At 53.0% G+C, this 21,353-nt stretch overlaps 1 protein-coding gene across 3 annotated transcripts; it reads right to left on the bottom strand.

The window, feature by feature from the left end:
- Positions 1 to 329: 329 nt before the first annotated feature.
- On the bottom strand, positions 330 to 14,736 carry LOC138422393 (SEC14-like protein 4). 3 transcript variants are annotated; one of them, XM_069557247.1, is made up of 13 exons: positions 14,493 to 14,696; positions 13,485 to 13,660; positions 12,797 to 12,872; positions 8,607 to 8,650; positions 8,260 to 8,319; positions 7,944 to 8,132; positions 6,301 to 6,396; positions 5,919 to 5,979; positions 4,934 to 5,017; positions 4,498 to 4,604; positions 4,284 to 4,423; positions 4,015 to 4,184; positions 330 to 2,295 (listed from the first exon to the last, which is right to left on the bottom strand). In XM_069557247.1, the coding sequence occupies exons 4-13, from the start codon at positions 8,616 to 8,618 to the stop codon at positions 2,156 to 2,158; spliced, it is 1,059 nt and encodes a 352-aa protein (XP_069413348.1). In that variant the 5' UTR covers positions 8,619 to 8,650; positions 12,797 to 12,872; positions 13,485 to 13,660; positions 14,493 to 14,696; the 3' UTR covers positions 330 to 2,155. The 3 variants fall into 3 exon arrangements, with proteins under 3 accessions (XP_069413348.1, XP_069413346.1, XP_069413347.1); XM_069557245.1 differs by lacking the exon at positions 13,485 to 13,660 and having other exon boundaries at positions 14,493 to 14,736; XM_069557246.1 differs by lacking the exons at positions 330 to 2,295; positions 13,485 to 13,660 and adding an exon at positions 2,732 to 3,912 and having other exon boundaries at positions 14,493 to 14,625.
- Between the last annotated feature and the right edge of the window lie 6,617 nt (positions 14,737 to 21,353).

The raw sequence follows: 21,353 nt of genomic DNA on the forward strand, positions 1-21,353 counted from the left end.
ACATAGACTGGCGATTCTATTCACATGATAGTATACATGTTAGAATGTCATTCTCCCAAATCATCCCACCCTCTCCCTCTCCCTCTGAGTCCAAAAGTCCGTTATACACATCTGTGTCTCTTCCCCTGTCTTGCATACAGGGTCGTCATTGCCATCTTCCTAAATTCCATATATATGTGTTAGTATACTGTATTGGTGTTTTTCTTTCTGGCTTACTTCACTCTGTATAATCGGCTCCAGTTTCATCCATCTCATCAGAACTGATTCAAATGAATTCTTTTTAACAGCTGAGTTCTTTCCTTCTTATTTTAAAGATTTTTGATGTGGACTATGTCTTTTAGTCTTTATTGAATTTGTTACAACATAGCTTCTGCTTTATGTTTTGGTTTTCTAGCCCTGAGGCATGTGGGACTTTTAACTCCCCGGTCAGGGACTGAACTCACACCCCCTGCATTGGAAGGGGAAGTCTAACCCCTGGACTGCCAAGGAAGTACTGGCATTCAGCTAGTTTGCTTTGCATGGCTGCAGAGACCTTGCTCAGACTCTGTGCTCCATCGCTTCTGGTGGATGGGGGACTGGGTCCACAGAAGGAGGCCTGGGGTCTACAGGACCTCACCTGGCTCACCAGAAGACCCGCACCTTCCCAAGCATGATTATGTCCTTGCCTAAAACAGGCTTTGGGAGATCAAGAAACCTCTTATTAACCAGGGAAGACGAGAGCACAGAGTTTGAGAGTGGGGAAGGGACCAGAGGCGGGCTTCTTGCTGGCAAAGCACCTAGAGAGTGGGGCTCAAGGAGGCTCCCAGTCCCTGGGAAGGGCCTGGGCAGCCAGGATGCTAATGCTTGGCAGCAAGGACCCCTTTCACAGGGACGTCTGGCCACTCACTCACGGGGACGTCACCCGAGTGGCCTGCAGGGATCCAGAGCCGGGGGTCGGGTCTTCAGAGGTACTGGGGGCCACTGGCCTGGCCCAGCCAGAGGGCAGGGGGCAGGGTGAAGGCTGGCAGGGCGGCATGCCCATCCAGCCAGATGGATGGCTTCACTGACAACTAGAGTCAACTCCAGAGCCCAGTCAGCTTGGCAGCTTCCTGCTGGGTGCAGTCCTTCCAGCAGAGCAGGCAGTGGTCCTGACTGTGGGCTGTGGGCTGTGGGCTGTGGGCCCCGGGAGAGCCAGCCATTGAGGAACAAAGCCTTCACGGGCCTGCTGCTGAGTCGCATCTGGGGAGCGGGAGGAGGAGGGCTGGCAGCCCACCTTCAGCTGTCCCCCTGGTGAGACGCAAAGATGGAGGAAAAGCCTGATGGTTCTCCTAAGGAGCAAGTCCGAGTCCAGGCTGGGCGCCCTGGGATGGCAGCTCCACTCTGCACCCCAGCACGCCCATTGCATCTCCCTTCAGCTCTGCTTGGGTCCTGGCCCCACTCAGAGCCAGAAAGAAACCAGGCTGAAGGTCGGCTGGATCACAGTGGGTGGGGGCGGGGTGGGGGACAGTGGGAATTCCCGAGAGACTCGGCTCTGCGGAAGGCTGTGTGTGGCTCTTCCGCCGATGGCTGTCCCTGCCAGGGCTCACTCCCTTTCTGATTTTCCCTCCAAAGGCGGTAGAGCCAACCCGGACAGCTGACGCTCTGTCAGAACAGAGACCACCCCCGCCCCAGCCCCGCTCCAGCCCTGCCCATCCCTCTCCCCAGCTGCCTCCAGCCGGCCCTGGGGCGCATCCCTGCTGAGCCCCTACTTGTGGAGAATGGGGCTTCCCTGCTCTTCCGGCCTGAGCAGTGCTCCCTGCAGCTGGGGCTCAGGCACACCCCCCTAAACCAGGGTCAGGCGTGGATGCGCCCTAGGATGCGGGGACCTGGTCAGGAAGGACACAAGGGCAGCTTCTGCAGGCAGAACCTTCCCTCCTGGACACCGACTCATCCTCAGGGTTCTCTCTGTGAACAGGGGATGCAGTGTCCACCAGGATCTTCCCGTGATCCAACACACTGGGGGTCCCCTTCCTGCTGGGCCGCCGAGCCAGGCGGGCCCACAAGGAGCTGAGACAGCGAGGTGAGCTGAGGTGGGAGGCTCTCTGTGGTCCCTTTCTGCACCGCTCTGCCTGGAAGGGCAGGGACAGGGCAGGGTGCTGAGGGGTCGGAGAGCTCGGGCACAGGGGCGGCGGGGTCTTCACTGCAGTGGGGACTGTCTCGAGTCCTCGAGACCCTGAATCTTCTCCTCAGAGGCCTTGTCGGGCAGCAGCACCTCGACGGTGTAGCTGATCTTCTTGGCGTGTATCAGGCTGTAGGTGTTGTCGAAGCGCAGGACGTCTGCAGAGACAGAGGAGGAAGCAGGCAACGCGAGCCCGGCATACCTGCACACCCGGGTGCCCTTAGGAAGGGGCCGCCCAGGACCGTGGGTGGGGCGGGTGGGTCAGCCACGGCCTGGCTCCCAGCCCATGCCTCCCAACTATCTCCTTGGCTGATGCTTGTGCTAACCGCAGGAGTCACAGCAACCGCCAGCATGCATCAGCCCGTCTCTGGGCATCATGTCAGGGCTCACAGCTCCCTGAATCTTCAAAGTGGCCCCACGGGAAGTACGATCATAGCCACGTTACGGATAAGGAAACGGGCTTACGGAGGTTGATGAGACCTGATGATTCCAGAGCAAGGGAGGGGAGGGACTGGGATTCCCTTATCCTGATGTTCCAACCCAGAGGGGATCCCTACTTTCCCCATCAGCCACTTTCTCCTGTCTTTAAAAATATTTTTTTTTAATATTTTTTATTTTACTTATTTGGCTGCACCAGGTCTTAGCAGTGGCATGGGAAGACTTTTCTGTGGCACGCAGGATCTAGTTCACTGATCAGAGATCGAATCCAGGCCTCCTGCACTGAGAACGCAGAGTCTCAGCCACTGGACCACCTAGGAGGTCCCTAAAATTTTTATTATTAAAAAAAAAAAAACACTTCTGGGTCGTGCTGTGCAGCATGTGGGATCCTAGTTTGTCAACCAGGGGGACAACAAGATCCTATTTCCGGGCTGTGCGCTCAGATAGGCATGGCGGCCCTCTCATACCTGGGCATTGTTGGGAGGGGCCCGGAGCCCAGTCAGGTGGTGGGCTGTGACCCCTGCATTGGAAGTGCAGAGTCCTAACCACTGGACCACCAGGAAGTCCCTCTTATGTCTCTGTTAGAGGTATTTTGTTCACTGCCAAGGTCCAACATGAGTCTGGATCTGAGGAGTCATCCAGGGTTCTGTCTGCACCCTTCTAATCCCTGCTTTGCACAGAAAAGTGAACTGAGTGTGCCTGGCTCATACACTCAGTTGTGTCTGACTCTTTGTGACGCCATGGACTGTAGCCCGCCAGGCTCCTCTGTCCATGGGATCTCCCAGGCAAGAATACTGGAGTGGGTTGCCATTTCCTCCTCCAAGGGATCCTCCCGACCCAGGGATCAAACCCATCCCACGCCTCCTTCATTGGCAGGTGGATTCTTTACCACTAGCACCACCTGGGAAGCCCTGGTTGAACCCATTCTCCTTCTCCAGGGACCATCAACCTTGTGCTGTTCCCCGCAGAGGTGGGAGGTCAGCGATAGCCCTGGGCAACACCGCTTCTGCCAAAACCGACCAGCCCAAGAGGCCTAGGAATGGGGGACAGACACCTGGAAGGGTCATCTCCTCGGGTGGTCCACGCAGGTGGGCAGCCTGGGAGCCCTGATGCTGAGCCCATGGCTGTTTTCCAGCTGTCTCTCATTTAGCCTGTCGAGTGCGGTGAAGGGTCTTCCCAGGAGCTGAGTCCACGGGGCTGCCAACCCTGCGCTCCACCACACCTCTCCGCTCTTGTACCCACACCTGGGAGCCTCTCCTCAGATCCAACCTGAAGCTGATGCCCCGGCGTCCAGGGTATCTAGGGGCTTGCACAGAGCCGCACACCCACCCCGAGAGCTGGAAATAGGAGCAAACAGAGGGGCCAGACCGGCAAGAGAAGTCAGATCATTCCTCCGCCATGAGGAGGAAAGCAACCCCAGCGAACCCTGCAGCTCTTACAGACGCCGGCTTCCGTGCAGGTGAGGCTCCCGTCCTCCGGCACCATGTGGGCATTGTAGTGCTGGCTGGCCAGCACCTCCGTCATCTCTCCGGCCCGCTGCCGCTCCCCCATCTTAGTCTTCAGGAAAACCCCGAAGCCGATGTCCCCTCCGTCTGACGCGAACTGCCACCTGCAGGGGACAGGGCCCCACTGACCACCACCTGCCTGGGCTCCAGGCCCCTCCCGACCGTGCCCAGGTGTGTGTGTGTGTTGGGGGCGCCGTGCCCACCTGAGCACGCAGCCCGGGAACAGGATCTCGTTGTCCACCTGCAGGGAGGAGCCTCGGCCCACGGTCGCCTGGTGGTCGTACTGCACCCTCACGTGGTTGCGCAGGTAGTAATGCTGGGGCACGTCGCCCCCGTAGTTGATCTGTGGGCGAGGGTGGTGAGCGGGCACCGCACCACGGCCATCTCCCCTTCCTCCCCGTCCTCTGGGCATCGGACCTTGGTCAGGCACTTGGGGTTGCCGTCGGGGTCAGTCATGGTCCCCCCGAACTCCACGGGCAGCTGGTCAGGGCTGATGAACTTAGGCAACTCTTGCTTCCAGTTGCCTGTGGGGACAAAAGTGGGGTTCTGTGGCGGGGGGGGTGGTCAGGGGCTCAACAGAGGGCAGTGGGGCCAAGCCTAGGGAGAGACCTGATGTGTCCTACACGGCTCCCCTGGGCACCAACTCCTGAGAACACCCAGGAGCTCCGCATGGCCACCCAGGCCATCGTCTCGGGCCCGAAGCCTCGAATGAGTGTGCAAAGTTCACTGAGGGTCGGGCCAAGGTCAGGGCCTGAGTAAAGAGGAGGAGCTACACAGAAGTGGAGCCTCTGGCATCAGCCTCTGCTTCTAGGCAGATGCAGAGGCGTCACAGCTGGGAGGCCGGGTCACTCACCTCCCAGAATCACCATCTTCCTTCGGGTTTCCTCACCCATGAACGACTTGACCAAGTTGAAGGCCACGGGGAACAGCTTGGGGGCTGGAACACACAAACCCCCCTGAGAAGTTGGACCGGAGAGGACCTGGATACACAGGTCACAGCCAAAGGCATGGGTGGGACATGGGTTGGACAGATCCAGATGCTGCCATTTCCTGCTGTGAGACCTTCAGCTACTCACTCACCCTCTCTGAGGCTTAGCACTCCTAACTGAAAAGTGGAGATAAAAAGAAACAGTAAATGGTTGCCTCCTCTTCCCCTGTGGTAGGGCATCAGCAATGTTGATTCCCCAGGGGCGCCTCTTCCTTTCCACACTCTCAGCTTGCCCATGTTGCCTTGGCACCCTCTTGGGTGCAAGTAGGCGGCATCTGCACTCGACCTCATATTCCAGCAGGATGACTCAAGCTTGCTGGGTGCTTTCTATGGGCCAGGCTCTGTGCTACACTTTCCCCACAGACTATCTCATGTAACCTCACAGCTGTCTTATAGGGAAGGTGCCACTGTATCCCCATTTTACAGAATGGGAAAACTGAGGCTCAATGAGGTGGCATTGATTTGCTCCAATGACTTGATGGGAAGCCAGATCATCTGACCCTAGAACATGTGCAGTGAGTCTTTTGTCACGTAGCCGTTGCAGGCACGGACTCTTTCCACTTCACGGAGTCTCAGTCCACGGACTCTCTGATGCCAGTCCCCAACCAGGTCGGTAAAGAAAATTACAGTAAATATTTAGAGACATGGTGTATTTGATGTTGCTGCAGCACAAGAGAGCATGATTTTGTATATTCCAAAAGAATCAGCGAAGGACTGAGCTGAACAAACAAAGACCCATTCTCCACTCAGGAGGGTTTGACAGTCCCAGGTCGGGGTGGCTTCCCCGCTGTCCCCCTCCCCCATTCCTCACCCTTCCCAGCCCAGGAGGTCATCCCCATGGTGGGCTCACCTCGAACAACAATTAAATTCTTCATCGTCTCCGGATAATTTGCTTCCAGAATGGCAAAAAACTGTGGGGTCAAGAAGAGTCTGAGCGAGGCCAGCTTCCAACACCTCCAGTCCCCGGATTTCTGCAGCCCCTGATGCTGCTGAGACGCGAGCCCCCAAGAGCCCCCTCCCACACCCCAGGAGCCCATCCCGTCCTCCCAGGGAGCATGGCTGTCATCCTCAGCGGAGCTCTTGTTCAGACTTTCTCCTTGGAGGCTGGATCCCCAGGTCAGCTTCACTGGCTGCTGTCTGGGGCCCCTGGGAAATGACCCCGCCTCCATGGACCGGAAGCTGGTGTGGGCAGTGTGGCTCCCTGTTGGCTTGGAGCCAACGGCCAACCTCACCTGCTGGTAAACCTCCACCGCTGGCTTCCAGAGGTGTCTCAGGCTCAGCCCTTCCATGTCAAAGACCATCACGGCTGTGTCGACCCTCCTGCCCAGCTGCACGGGGCAGAGTAGGTACTTGGGTCAGATGACGGCTCCAGCCAGGAGATCCTGGGCAGAGAGTGCCCCCGAGGATCCCTCCCTCCACTGACCTGCCCCCTCCCCCAGCTGCCCACAGCATTTTCCAAACAGACAGAGCCCATCCAGGGTCTAAGGAGGTGCCACTCTGAGCCTTAGCGTGGTGGCCCTCACACACTGCTCAACACTGTAGCCTGGAATGAGCTAACTATAATTAAAGACATCATTTGTTCACTGGGCATCTTCACGTCCAGTAGTATCCTTGTCAGCCAGTGATGCAGCCCCACAGGTGAATCCAAGCCAGAACTGCTGCTGGGGGGCTGTGTGGCTTTGAAAGTGTTAGTCGCTTAGTCATGTCTGACTTTGAGCCCAGGGACTGCAGCCCACCAGTCTCCTCTGTCCATGGACTTCTCCAGGCAGGAATACTGGAGTGGGTTGCCATTCTCCCCTCCAGGGGATCTTCCCAATCCAGGGATCGAACCTGGATCTCCCTGCATTGCAGGCAGATTCTTTACCATCTGAGCCACCAGGCCTTGGGTAGATTTTTAACCCCTCTGACCCTTACTTTTTTCCTCTGTAAGATGGGGATAATTCCAGGCCCTGAGAGATCAGCTGTGAGGATTCAACGAACCCAGGGTCCGGTGCTTGGCCAGCGCCTGTTTAACAGATACTAACTAGTGCCACCACCACCTTAACTGCTGGCTCCAATTGGAAACGTCTGTGAAGTGGGAGACCCTGCTTTGAGCCTCTAAGTGAGCCATCTACATGAGAACACACAGGCACGACACACAGCATTAGGTAATTCTCTCCTGCCTGCCACAAATCTCGGTGGAGGATCTGTTTTGTGCCCTGCTCTGTGCCAGATGCTGGGGATGCAGGCCCTGTCCTTGTGTGGAGTCCCATGGGGACACATATATATTAGCCATAATATCCCACAGTGCCATAACAGCTTTAGACACTTAGACTCACAAAACCAACCCGGCCACACTTGGCATTAGATTCCCTCTGAAGGCTAGTGACCAGGAAGCAGAGTCAGGGGCCAAGAGAAGCCCTGCAAAGGCGGGTGTGGTCCTTCTTGGCTTAGAAGCCCCGTGCCCCACATATTTTGGTAGTAACTCCCTAGAGGCACCAGGGATGTGCCCAGATTGAAGGGTCACCAGCTTTTGGGGATGCCCAAAGCAATGGGATTCACAGTTACACAATCAAGGGGCATCTTTTCTGTAAGCAAAGCTGACCACGCATTGTTCCCAGGGATCCGGGGGAACAGAGCTAGAGGATTCGTAGCACCAAGGTCAGCATCTCACCCGAGGTCAGAGGGGAAGGGCTTTGGCCACCCTTGGCGTGCACCAGCAGAGAATGGTGCACGTGTCAGACGCTCGTGTTAGATGCTCGTGCAAGTGTGACGGCAGGAGAAGCAGAGCCCAGTGTGCGGGAGGCCAGGGAGGAGCGGGTGCCTCCCTCGCGGGCCCTGGTGCCAGCCTTTGGACAGATGGGACCCGCCACGTGCCCTCTGCCCGCTCGCATACCTTCTGACTCTGCTGCTCACACTCGTGCAAAAGCAGCTCGCAGACCCTGATGCGCTTCCGGATCAGCTCCTGCTTGGAGGCTGATAGGAGGAGGCCCTTGGGGTCCATGGTCCCGATGATGTCGAACCACACGGGGCAGCCCTCATAGTCGTAGCCGCACAGGCCGCCGGCGTCGTACCGCTGGACCACCTGGACACGGGGTGAGGTCCTGACTCGAAGCAGCCCCCCAGGCCAGGTCCCCACTCCCTCGGGCGGCTGGACGCGGTGGGTGAGTTGAGGGGGCAGCAGTGGCCTGGGGGACCCCACGTGGGCTCACCTCTGAGGGCTTCCACTCGAGGATGTTGTCCAGGTCCTGTTGCTTGCGGAACTCCACATGCTGCGGAGGCACGGCTGGACTTGCAGACTGCCTGCCCCAGAGGTCACAGGCCACGCCCCTCTGCCCACGGACACCAGGATCCCGCCAGAGCCACCCCAGGCACCACCAACATAGGACTGGGGGTGGGAACGCCGGGACGAGGGCTGTGGGGGACCCGCATCTGAGGCAGAAAGGGATGGAGGGGGAAGGACTGGGCAAGAGTCCCCGGCCTCTGTCAATAATCCCTGGGGATAATTCCGGGGGTGCAACGTGTAGGAGACAGGATGCTCGTGAGCACGGGGTCTCACCTTACGGAGCATGTCCTCTGATCTCTGCAGGTCAAAGTTCCGGGCTGCAAGAAGGAGTGGTAAGAGGAGGCTGGAGGCAGAATGCAGCCTAAGCTATTCTCTGACAACTCATAAAGAGATAAGCTCCAGGGGCAAGGAAGGTACACCTTCCTGATGCTCCAGGAATACACCGGGAGTCTGGAATTTTTTTTTTTTTTAAAGCAAGGATCTTTAATCCTCTCGAAGACTGTGGAAGGCCCCTGATTTCATTTTCCAGGACTTAAAAAAAGAGATTTATTGAAGTATAGTTGATTTATAATGTCATATTAATTTCTGCTCTACAGCAAAGTGATCCAGTTATACATACATATATGTTCTTTTTCATAATGGTTTACTATAGGATACTGAATATAGTATCTAGTAGCAATGGCACCCCACTCCAGCACTCTTGCCTGGAAAATCCCATGGACGGACTTGGTGGGCTGCAGTCCATGGGGTCGCGAAGAGCTGGACACGACTGAGTGACTTCACTTTCACTTTTCACTATCACGCATTGGAGAAGGAAATGGCAACCCACTCCTGTGTTCTTGCCTGGAGAATCCCAGGGACGGGGGAGCCTGGTGGGCTGCTGTCTCTGGGGTCACACAGAGTCAGACACGACAGCAGCAGCAGCAACGATTGCCAAGGCAACGATATTTATCACATTACATAGTCATATTCCTCAGAGTCAGACATGACTGAAGCTACTTAGCAGCAGCAGCAGCAGCATATACTATCCAGGCCTTTATTTTTTAGATATTTATTTATCTGGCTGTGCCGGGTCTTAGCAGCAGCACTTTTGAGTCTTTGTTGCAGCACGTGGGATGTTGTGGCGGCATGTAGCATCTAGTTCCCTGACCAGGGATCAAACCAGGGCCCCCTGCATTAAGAAAGAGCTCAGAGACTTAGCCACTGGACCACCAGAGAAATTCCTCCAGGCCTTTTAAACTTGTTCACTCTAGAGCTGATCTAGCCTGCAACCTTTAACATCCCCCAGGAAGCAGGGATGCCCCCGGTGTTAGGAGGGGTAAGAGCATGGGCTTTGGAGTCAGATTTGAGCTTAAACTCTAGTTTTGTCCTTTTATTTGCTGTGCAACCATGAGTAAGTCACTTACATTCTCTGAGCCTTAGTTTATCTGGGACTATCATTTTAAGAGTTATTCAAAGGATGTCATGAAGGCCTTTTGTCTTATAAATAACATTTGAACCTTTTCTGAGGCCCTTTTCTGCATCGAAATAGCCATATAATTTCTTATCTTTAACTCCATTAATGTGTTCGATGACACTGATAGGTTCTCCTTGCTTGTCTTTTTTTTGGCTTCATGACTTGTGGGATTGTCCTGATGAGGGAGCGAACCAGTGTCCCCTGAAGTGGAAGCTCTAAGTTTAACCACTGGACCACCAGGGAATTCCCTAGGTTTTCTGATGTTGAACACTTCTTGCATACCCAAGATAAACTCTCCTTGATACTATTGCATAATTTTAATACCTTCTTGGATTCTGTTATGCAATATTTTATTTAGACGTCTTTACATCTACATTAGTAAGTGAAATGAGCCTAGCATTTCCTTTTATTGTCCTTAGCTAGCTTGGGAATCAAACGTGCCCAAGCCTCATAAAATAAATCTCACTCTTTCATATATTTGAAAACAACTCAAACAATTTGTATACCTAGAAATTAGCTGGTATTAAAACTGGAGGAATTCACCTGCAAAGCCATTTGTGGGCTGAGTTTGGAGGGGAGGGGACGTTTTTATTACCATTTAAATGTCTTTCATATTTACTGATCTGTTGAGAGCTTTCTTTGTCTTCTTCCAGGAATGTATCCATTTCATTTAAATTTTCAAATTTGTTAGTGCATAAATCATACCTGATATTCTTTTATTGACTTTAAAAATATCTGTGAGATGTCTCTAGGAGATTTTTCTGCTGAGAACCGGAGAGTGGTTTCTGGTCCTATAGACAGTGGTTTGGACACTGCTACTGGGTCCTCAAAACTTTTTTACTATGTGTCAGACTTGGAGTACCGGAGGCACAGTCCCTGCCCTCGTGGAGCTGGCATCCGAGAGGGAGAGATGGACCCAGACGAGGGATGAGGACAAAGGAAAACAAAGGAATCGGCCTCAGAGGGTCAGGAAGGCTCCTCCGCCTCCGGCTGCGCTCAGCCCTGGCCTTTGACCCTGTCTGGAGCCTGTGAGGCCGGGAAGAAAGCTGAGCTGAAGGGGGCGGGGCCGCATCAGCAGATCTGCGGCACTGTGAAGGGGAGGCGTCGGACGCCTGCACCCTGTTCCCATCTCAGGTCCTTTTCCTTCCCCTGACCCAGCCGCCTGCAGCGCATACGGTTTCACTCTTTTATCTAAGACCCACGAGGTACCTGAAAAGCTGATTTTTAAACCCAAAAAGATTCAAAGGAGGAGGAGAGAGGTCTGAGGCTGTATCAAGTGGCTTTAAGAAATCTACCGTCCTCAAAATGGTCCAGATGAACCTATTGGCAGAGCAGGAACAGAGGTGCAGATGTAAAGAATGGATGTGTGGACTCAGGGAGGAAGGGGAGGCTGGGGCAAACCGAGGGAGCAGCCCTGACACACACACTCGCTGTGTAAAGCAGACAGGATGCAGGCTGGGGGTGGGTGCTCGGGGCCTGATGACCCAGAGGGGCGGGATGGGAGGGTGGGTGCTCGCCCCGTGATGACCCAGAGGGGCAGACAGGATGCAGGATGGGGGGGTGGGTGCTCGGCCCCGTGATGACCCAGAGGGGCGGGATGGGGGTGGGTGCTCAGGGCCTGATGACCTAGAGGGGCAGACAGGATGCAGGATGGGGGGGGGGGGGTGCTCGGGCCCCATGATGACCCAGAGGGGCGGGATGAGGGATGGGTGCTCAGGGCCCTGTGATCACCTAGAGGGGCGGGAGGGAAGTGCAAGGGGAAGGGCATGTATGTATACATAGAACCGATTCACTTTGTTGTACAGCAGAAACTAACAGCATTGTAAAGCAATTATACTCCACATTAAAAAAAAAAAAGAAAAGAAATCTACTGTTCCAACTCCTTTTTTAGCTTGGGTGGGGAAAAAGACATTAAAACGACATTAAAAATGAAATAGAAACTGCCTCAGCCAAGAGGGCCTAAAAAGACAGGACAAGAAAATGGAATGTGGTGTCCTGGATAGGATCCCGGAATGGAAAAAAACCAAGCAAGTCTAAATAAAACACAGATCTTAATTACTAATCACACAGCAATAATGGTTCATTAAAGGTCACACCATACATATGAAAGCAAAGTGTTAACGCGCAGCATCTATGGGAACTTTCTGTACTATCTTCACAACTCTACTGTAAATCTTTACAGAATGGTTCTAAAAAATGAAGTTTAAAACCACCAATGATCAAATGAAACAGAACAGAAGGGAGGCCTTCCTCTGTACAGGCTCTGTGTGCGCCCATGACCTCAGGTGTGACTCACAGCACCTTGAAGGCAGAGACCAGCATTACACAGGCCAGGAAACCGGGGCAGCTTGTATGGGCACCCGGCTAGCAATCACTGTTCTGTCTGATTCCAGCCTGGCTTCTGACTTCTCTCCTGGCTCAAGCTTAAAAGCCATCCCATGGGATACGCTGAGATGACATGAAGTTGATCCCCTAAGTTCTAGGGTGGTTTCTGTCATTCTAACTAATCTGCACTACTGTGGCAATTCCTAGAGGAAATTCCTCCTCTGCCTTTAATTACACCCATTCTCTGAATGTTCACTCGGCACTTGGTGTCAGGTCCCTGAGAGAACAACACCTGAAGCCCTGTCTTCAAGGAACTGGAGACAGACCCAAGGGCAAATCCTGAAGACAGTTCAGTGGTATTTACTCAAGACCTGGCCAGGCCTGTCATCCTGAGAATGTCCCAGGCATCACCCCTAACCCCACCTCACCCTGTTGCCCACCCATGCCAGGCACTACACCCTCTCATTTAATTCATAACACCCTTGGGGAGGTGGCCTTATGCTCACTTTATGGATGAAGAAACTGAGGCGCCATAGGATTTTTGGGCTGTGCTGATTTGGACGGGAACTGAGATTCCAGCCCACTCTTGAGGGTTGTCCCCCAAAGTCTCCCACCCGCTTTCCTGAAGCACCTTCCATTCCCTGCCACCCTGTCAGCCTCCAACGACCCCAGCTGGCCTCACCTCGGAGCCAGCGCAGGAGGAAGTGGTCATCAGCCTTGGGCAGTGTGGGGAGCAGGTCCTGAAGGTTGTCCCGGAACTGAGGGAGGGGATGAAATAGTCAGAGGGGCTCCCACAATCCCAACCCTGTCCCAGACCTTCCTAGCCTCAGTCTGCCGGTCAGTCCTGCCCAGGGACCCCACAGAGTTAGCAGTACGTGCCCGGACCAGGCTGCGACCTGGGAATGGGCCAACCCTCAGCCCACCATGGCAGGAAGAGTAGGATTCTTCTCAAACCTGAGGGGTTCTTTGTCCCACAAGACCCTTGTTCTGTAGGTTTGAGGGAGGGTTGTGCCATCTCTGTTTTTATAAACATCCCTGGTGAATCTGATGCAGGCCCACCAGAACATTCTGGAGACGTTGCCTGTATATTGCATCATGAGGGTCAGGACTTGGAAGCAAGTAGCTTAACCTTTCTGATACTCAGTTTCCGTGTCTATGAAGTGGGGATAATGATACATTTGTGCCAGTCAAAGGGGTTTGTAAAGGTAAAGGCTTTAGATTCAGGCCTGGCTTGCAGCAGGTGACAGATACACGTGGGGCTCACAAACCAGGAGCCTCAAAAGAAACCCTTCTCCAGCGTCTGAAACTGCCCTTTCACAGGCTTAAGGTGTGAGCCACGGCTGTGATTGGAGAAGGAAATGGCAACTCACTCCAGTATTCTTGCCTGGAGAATCCCATGGACAGAGAAGCCTGGTGGGTTACAGTCCATAGGGTTGCAAAGAGTCAGGCATGACTGATGGACGGAACAGCAACAGTTGCGATGCCCCCCTGTCCCCCGCCGTTGCCATCCTGAATTCACAGCTTCCGGCCTCTGGCCATCTGCAAACTGATTGTTTTTTTTTGTTTTTGGCCATGCCAGAGGGTTGTGGGATCTTAGTTCCCTGACTAGGGATTGAACCCAGGCCACAGCAGTGAGTCCTAACCACTGGATTGCCAAGGAATTCCTGGCAAACAGAATTAATGCTGTAGCACCTAAGAGCTCCTCATGGTTAAGACACTACCAGGTGAGGCCCAGACTTCCCTGGTGGCTCAGATGGTAAAGCGTCTGCCTACAATGCGGGAGACCGGGGTTCAATCCCTGGGTTGGGAAGATTTCTTGGAGAAGGAAATGGCAACCCACTCCAGTATTCTTGCCTGGAAAATCCATGGACGGAGAAGCCTGGTAGACTACAGTCCATGGGGTCCCAAAGAGTCGGACACGACTGAGCGACTTCACTTTCACTTTCAGAGGAGTCCCATAGGACTGTCTTGATAGCACCAATCCCCCCACCCCCATTTCCCTTTAATGAAAACATTAACAATAGGGAGAAGGCTTGCCGCCTGGGGATTCAGAAAGCCGCGGAGAGAAACCAAGCAAACAAAGGTTGCAATCCGGGCAGGAGACCTGGGTGGCTGTCTGCCCAAGGCTACCTCAGTGCAAAAGGCAGGGCCAACCTCCTCCACCTCCCTCAAGGGACAGGGCTCGGTGGCCAGGCGCCGGCAGAGGTGGAGAGCGGGACTGAGTCGCAGAAAGGCCCAGAGAGGGGGGGCTCCTGGCCCAGGTGGGTGCCCAGCTCCCTGGACAACCTGTGCGCTGGAGCCGACGGGTCCCCTTTCGCGGCTGTGCCCCGGGGGCTGCTCGGGCCCTGCCCCAGCCTGCCCCCTCCCAAGCTCCTCACCCGGGTCAGCGCCTCCTGCTGCTGGGGGCTCAGGTCCCCAGCTCGGCCGCTCATGATGCCCTGAGCGCCGGTGTCCAGGGCAGGTCTGCCCGCCCCGCCGCCCGGCCTGTTTTTGACGGGCGGGTCGGATGTTGATCCCGCCCCCACGAGCCAAAGAGCACCCCTCCTTCCAGCTTTGCGCCTCCGCTCAGGGCCTTTTCCCACAGTCGCGGAGGCACACCCTACCCGCGGCAGGGAGGTGACCCGCCCCAGAGGGATCCCGGAGCACAGACTCCAGGCGGGGCTTGGGGGGCGGGGAGGGCCACCAGGCTCCTCCCACCTCCCGGCGACCTCGTCCCAGGGGCTCCCACAGGGTCCCACAGGGACAGGCAAGACAGGGGGGCATCAGAGACACGTGGGCAACTTTCAGGGATCATACCAGATCTCCTTCCCAACAAACAATAAATTTGGTTCACCCCCTTGGTGGTCGCGTGCCTTTCTGCCCGCCTGCCCCTGGTCTTGACCACAGGCTGGGGGCTTGTCGGTGCTCCCTAGCCCGTAGGAGCTCCGGGAAATGCAGAATGGTTTCAGCCTTCAAGACAGCCTGGAGGAGGGACTTCCCCAGTGCTCCAGTGGTTAAGACTCCGCTCTGCCGATGCAGGGGGTGCCGGTTCCGTCCCTGGTTGGGGAACTAGGATCCCACGTGCCCTGAGGTTTGGCAAAAAAAAAAAAAAGATGGTCCGGAGGATTGCATAAGGCAACCTGGGATGGGCTGCTAATCATAGTTATTACTGTCAGGACTCACCAGAGCAATGACCTACCGGGGTAGAGAGCTAAAAATGCACCCTCTCCCTCCCTTCCTGAAGCACCCTCCTTTCCCTGCCACCCTGTCAGCCTCCAACGACCCCAGCTGGCCTCACCTCGGAGCCAGCGCGGGAGGAAGTGGTCATCAGCCTTGGGCAGTGTGGGGAGCTCCCTCCCCAGGGTGAGCTCCTCAGCCCAAAGCCTGGGACTGGGAGGTGACAGTGGGCAGATGGCAGCCCCGGGCGGGTGGTGGAGGGTTGGGAAGTCCAAGGTGCTGGGCAGCTGACACAGGTGTCCAGGGCGGCATCCGAGAGCCAGGCAGAGGTCACCAGGGATGGTGAGAAAACCCAGGTTGCCTGGGCAGGAATTTTCGAGGGAGAGGAGCAGGTGGGAGGTGAAGGTGAAGAGGGTGGTTAATCTGGTCACTGGAACCTTTACCCTCTGTCCTCACTTTTGGTTAAACCACGTTCTGCGCTTTGCTGGCCAAGCTGGTGGCCTCCAGCCACGTGTGGCCAGGCATTGGGAACGTGGCTTGTCACTAGTGCAAATGGCAATGAGCTATAACTATGAAATGCACACCAGATTTTGAAGACAGCACTCCCCAAAATGAAAGAGTTCATTGATTAATTGTTATACAGATTACATGTTGAAGTAATTTTTTTGATATATTGGGTTAATATATTAACATTAATTACACTATTTTTTCACTTTTTAATAATCTATAATTTTTTAAATTAATAAACTTATTTTTAAGGGCAGTTTTGGATTCACAGCAAAATTGAGCAGAAAGTAGTATAGAGAGCTCTCATATACCGCCCCCCCCGTCCCCTCACCCCACAGCCTCCCCCACTGTGGACATCCCCCACCAGAAGGGACATTTATTACAATCAATGACTTGGTGTTGTACATGCTATGGATTGGTCAATGTCTAATGACATATTCACCATCGTGGTATCATAGAGAGTAAATTCACAAGCTCACTACCCTAAAAATCCTCTGTGCCCTCTGCCTTCTCTGTTTTCACTTTTTCAAGAATGTGATGACCCGAAAATTTAAAATTACATGTGTGGCTCAACATTTGTGGCTTGCATTATATTTCATTTGGGCAGTACTGTCCTGGAGGGATTTTAAATCTTAAGGGGAAAAAAGAAAAAGAAATTACCAAAGGCTAAAAGAAAGTAAAAGCGACGCTTACCATGTTTCTAGAAGGGGATGGTCTGCACTTAAAAACAATGACAGAAGTCGCAAAGGGCAATCAATTGGTTTGCCTATATAAACATATTAAAATCTGTGAAACAAGCAATGGAATTAAGGCATTAAGTCAATATTGGCTAATGTGAATTTGGGAAAAAATAAAATGAGACAGAAATTGATATCCTTATAAAGCAGGGGTCCCCAGCCTCTGAGATCTAATGCCTGATGATCTGAGGTGGAGCTGATGTAATAATAGTAGAAATCAAGGGCACAATAAATGTACTGTGCTTGAATCATCCTGAAACCACCCCTCACCCCTTTGGGGTCTATGGAAAAATTGTCTTCCACAAAACTGGTCCCTGGTTCCAAAAGAGGTTGGGAAACGCCATTATAAAGAAGGCACACAAATTGATAAGAATGGCCAAAGGACACAAGGTGTCAGTTATCAGAAGACAGAATGTACAGAGGCAATAATCAAGTGGTTAGTGCTTAACCTCCAGGTCACCAAAGGAATATATATACAAACAATGATATGCTTTTTCCTCCAACAAATCAGCAACAAAACAAAATAAACACACAAATACACAGACACAAAATCGCTTTAAAAACAATAATAAATTTCGTTATAAGTTGGTGAAATGGAGACATTCATATGTTGCTGGCAGGACTGCAACTCCATTTCAGCTTTTCTAGAAACTACGGACAATATGTATTGTTAGACTCCTTCAATCGTTTACCGCGTTACCCAATAATAATCCTAACCAACAAAATGTTTCCAGCTTAAAGTTGTTTGTGGCTAACAGGAATATTGGAAACAATTTTTCGGAAAACCACTGTGCTTAATATGATGATGAAGACTTTATAACAACATGGAAAAAATACCGTGAAACAAGTTGGAGGAGGTAGGACCATGTGCCGTATGCCGCGCGGTGTGTGTGCTCACTGCAAAGTCGTGATCAACACTCTGCGACCCCATGGACTGTAGCCCACAAGACTCCTCTGTGCAGGGGATTCTCCAGGCAAGAATACTGGAGTGGGTTGCCATCTCCTCCTCCAGGGGATCTTCCCCACGTCTCCTCCATTGCAGTGGATTCTGTACCACTGCACCACTTGGGAAGCCCTATGTTTCCAGAACGTAAAACAAAATCCACTAAATAGAAGAAAAGGCAGAGAAGAGAAGAGATTTGTCCCCAACTTCTCTCACTCCTTGGGAAGTCATATTTTTTAAATACCACAGGTAACAAGTCACCTCTAAAGAGAAGTCTTTATTTAACTAACACTTTCCCAGTGTTTCCTATGGGCCAAGCCCTGTTCTAAGGGCTTTGTAAATATTAGTTCAGGCTGTTTAATGGGTAATGGGAGCCACATTGGTAATTTTAAATTCTTTAAAATTTAAAGACTTAAGTTTTAAACACATTAAATTAAAATTTGGACACATGAAATTTTTAATTGTAATAATATAGTTTATTTAACATAATGCCTCTGAAGTATTATCATTTTGGTGTATAATCAATATGATTCATAAATGAAATCATTATTTAATCAATAAGTTAATAATGAGAGAAATCAAAGAACTGAAGAGCTTCTTGATGAAAGTGAAAGATGAGAGTGAAAAAGTTGGCTTAATGCTCAACATTCAGAAAACTAAGATCATGGCATTGAGTCCCATCACTTTACTTCATGGCAAATAGGTTGGGAAACCATGGAAACAGTGAGAGTCTTTATTTTGGGGGGCTCCAAAATCACTGCAGATAGTGACTGCAGTCATGAAATTAAAAGACGCTTGCTCCTTGGAAGAAAAACTATGACCAACCTAGACAGCATATTAAAAGGCAGAGACACTACTCTACCAACAAAGGTCCATCTAGTCAAAGTTACGGTTTTTCCAGGAGTCATGTATGGATGTGAGAGCTGGACTATAAAGAAAGCTGAGCGCTGAAGTATTCATGTTTTGAAATGAGGTGTTGGAGAAGACTCTTGAGAATCCCTTGGGCTGCAAGGAGATCCAGCCAGTCCATCCTAAAGGAAATCAGTCCTGAATATTCATTGGAAGGATTGATGCTGAAGCTCCAATACTTTGGCCACCTGACGCGCAGAACTGACTTGTTGGAAAAGACCCTGATGCTGGGAAAGATTGAAGGCAGGAGGAGAAGGGGATGACAGCGGGTGAGATGGTTGGATGGCATCACCGGCACGATGGACGTGAGTTTGAGTAAGCTCTGGGCGTTGGTGATGGACAGGGAAGCCTGGTGTGCTGCAGTCCATGGGGTCATAAAGAGTCAGACACGACTGAGTGACTGAACTGAACCGATCGTGCATTCTTCTTTTTTGTATTAAGTCATTGAAGTCCAGCATTCATTTTGGGGAGCACATTTCAACTCCAACCAGCCTCATTTCCAACGCTGGGCCAGCCACACACGATGTTCTTCTGTTTGCTTGTCTTACATTGCTGTTTGCTCATTTGCTTACTTTCAGCTGTGCTGGGCCTTCCTTGCCGAGGGGGCTTTTCTCTGGTTGCGGCGGGTGGGGCTGCTCTTCACTGCAGTGTGCGAGTTTCTCGTTGCGGTGGCCTCTCTTGGTGCTGAGCTCGGACTCCAGGGCGCAGGCTTCAAAGCAGTGGCGTGGGGGCTCAGTCATTGCTCTTCCCAGGTTCTAGAACATAGGCCCGGCTGCTCCGAGGCATAGGGGATCTTCCCGGATGGGGGATCAAACCCGTGTCTCCTGCATCGGCAGGCAGATTCCTTACCACTGAGCTACCCGGGAATTCCCCGTCTATTTTGGTTTGGTTTTATTGGTCACGTCTCACGGCTGGCAGGGTGTTAGTCCCCTAGTCAGAGACTGAACCCAGGCCCGTGGCAGTGAAAGTGAGAAGTCCTAACCACTGGGCTGCCAGGGAACTCCCCACTCGTGGCGTTATGGACTGCATCGTGTCCGCCCCCCAGTTCATACATTGGAATCCTAATTCCCAGTATCTAAGAACGTGGCCTATTTGGAAACAGGGTCCTTACAGATGTCATCAGTTAAAATGAGGTCAGAGTAGAGTAGGGTGGGCCCCTAATCCAATGTGACTAATGTCCTTATGAAAAGGGGGCATTTGGGTACACGCGTGCCGACAGGGAAGAGGCCACGTGAAGATGAAGGCGGGGATCAGGGCAATGCTTCTATATATGAGCCGTAGAACACCAAAGATAGCCAGCAAACCACCAGAAGCTAGGGGAGAAGCAGAGAAGAGATTCTTCCTCCCCGTCCTCAAAGGAAACCAAGCCTGCTGGCCCCTTGATCCCGGCCTTCTAGCCTCCAGATCTATGAGGCAATAAATCTCACTGCTGGAGCCACTCGGTGTGGGTGCTCTGTTGAAGTAGTCAAGCAAATTAATACAGGTGGACAGTGGTTGCCGTATGGGACAGTCCAGCATTGTCTCATTTAATTCTCCAGACACATTCTAAGGTTGGTACTACGATTATTCCCATTTATGGGTGAGGAAACTGAAACCAAACCCGGCCCCCTAGGTCTCACACTCGGCAGGCAGCAAAGCCAGGATTGGAATCTAGACAGTTGGTGCAGGGCCAGGTGCTAAGCCTCTGTCTGCCGAGGATGGTTCCAGGTCACACGTTAAGTCCCTGTTTTTCCCACGCAGAACAGCTGTCCTGCCCCGAGCCTGAGCCACCGCTGGGCATGGAGGGGTTCCATTCTACCCATCTGGGCACCAGGCAGCCGGGTCCCCTCTTACGTAATGTGCCGTCTCCTCCCACTTTCTGAAACGTGGCTCATTTCCTTGGTGCTCCTGACCCACGGGCCGAGAAGCCGGGCTGTGATGACGGCACTGTCAAGGTATGCGACCCTGAACCCTCACCTCCCTGCCCACTCAGGGCGGAATCTCGCCCTCCCACCTCCCAGCTGCTCCGAAAATTCCTGGCATCTCTCAGTGGCCCTGCTCGCAGTCCTCATTCACACCTGTAACCTGCCAACTGAAGGGAAGCCGGTGCGGTGAAGGGCATCTCCATTGTTGGCATGAGATCCGCTCTGCCAGGAGCTCCTGGCCACTCTTCTCCCATCACGGCTAAACTGATCCCATTCTGTGGATGTCTAGGCTGGGCAAATGCTGCTGGATGTTCCTCCAGGAGTGTAGGGCTTGGCTTGGGTCACCCTGGGTGGAAGGGTGGAGAGAGAAGGTCCACCTGACTCAGATACCCAGGGCAGGGTGGCCTCACACCTGGGCCTGCCTGAGGAATGGAAATTAGGCTCTAGGGCAGCTGGGGGAGTGTCTCCAATCTCCCCCAACCAACTCAGGGTGACCCCAGGGAAGGCAGGACCTTACATGACCATACCCCCACCATCGTCTATACCCTAGAAACGGAGATGGCACAAGGGCCTGGGGGAGAGAGAGAGGTGGCCAAGGGGATTCTGACCAACTGCCCCCAAAGACCTGGGACCAGGGAAAGAGGTGGATTAGGGGCCATGATTGGATGCCTGTCTTTCTTCTACAAAAGACAAGAGAGACCTTGCCTTTCCAAACCGCAAATGACCAAATAGGGTGTGTATGGAGCTATCTGTCTCCCCTCGCTGCTGCCTCCTGCTACAGGGCCTTTGCATCTGCCGTTCCTTCTGACCTGAGCTCGTTCCCTTCCCTCCTCCTCGCATACTGCCTATTCGTGCCTCCCCGCCTCCTTCCCATCTCCTCAATGCTCAGGCAGACCCCTGCTTCTCTTTTGCAGAGACTTGCTCTCATTAGACATGGCTTGGTTTGGTATCTGACTCACCCCCTTAACTGTCAGCGCAATGAAGGCATGGGTCATGTTTCCTGCTCATCTTTGGACCCACGTGCCCATTTCACATGTGCCAGAATGAGTCTCACAGGCTGGTAAGAGCCTGAACCAGGGTTTG

Source organism: Ovis canadensis, chromosome 17 (assembly GCF_042477335.2).
Source record: "Ovis canadensis isolate MfBH-ARS-UI-01 breed Bighorn chromosome 17, ARS-UI_OviCan_v2, whole genome shotgun sequence".
Taxonomy (NCBI): domain Eukaryota; kingdom Metazoa; phylum Chordata; class Mammalia; order Artiodactyla; family Bovidae; genus Ovis; species Ovis canadensis.

Coding starts and splice junctions, on each gene's coding strand:
- LOC138422393 (XM_069557245.1), bottom strand. CDS start 14,546: ATGAGCGGCCGAGCTGGGGACCTGAGCCCCCAGCAGCAGGAGGCGCTG. Junction 5,018..5,918: donor GAATTTAATTGTTGTTCGAG/GTGAGCCCACCA, acceptor TGTGTGTTCCAG/CCCCCAAGCTGTTCCCCGTG. Junction 2,296..4,014: donor CTGCACGGAAGCCGGCGTCT/GTAAGAGCTGCA, acceptor CTGTCTCTGCAG/ACGTCCTGCGCTTCGACAAC.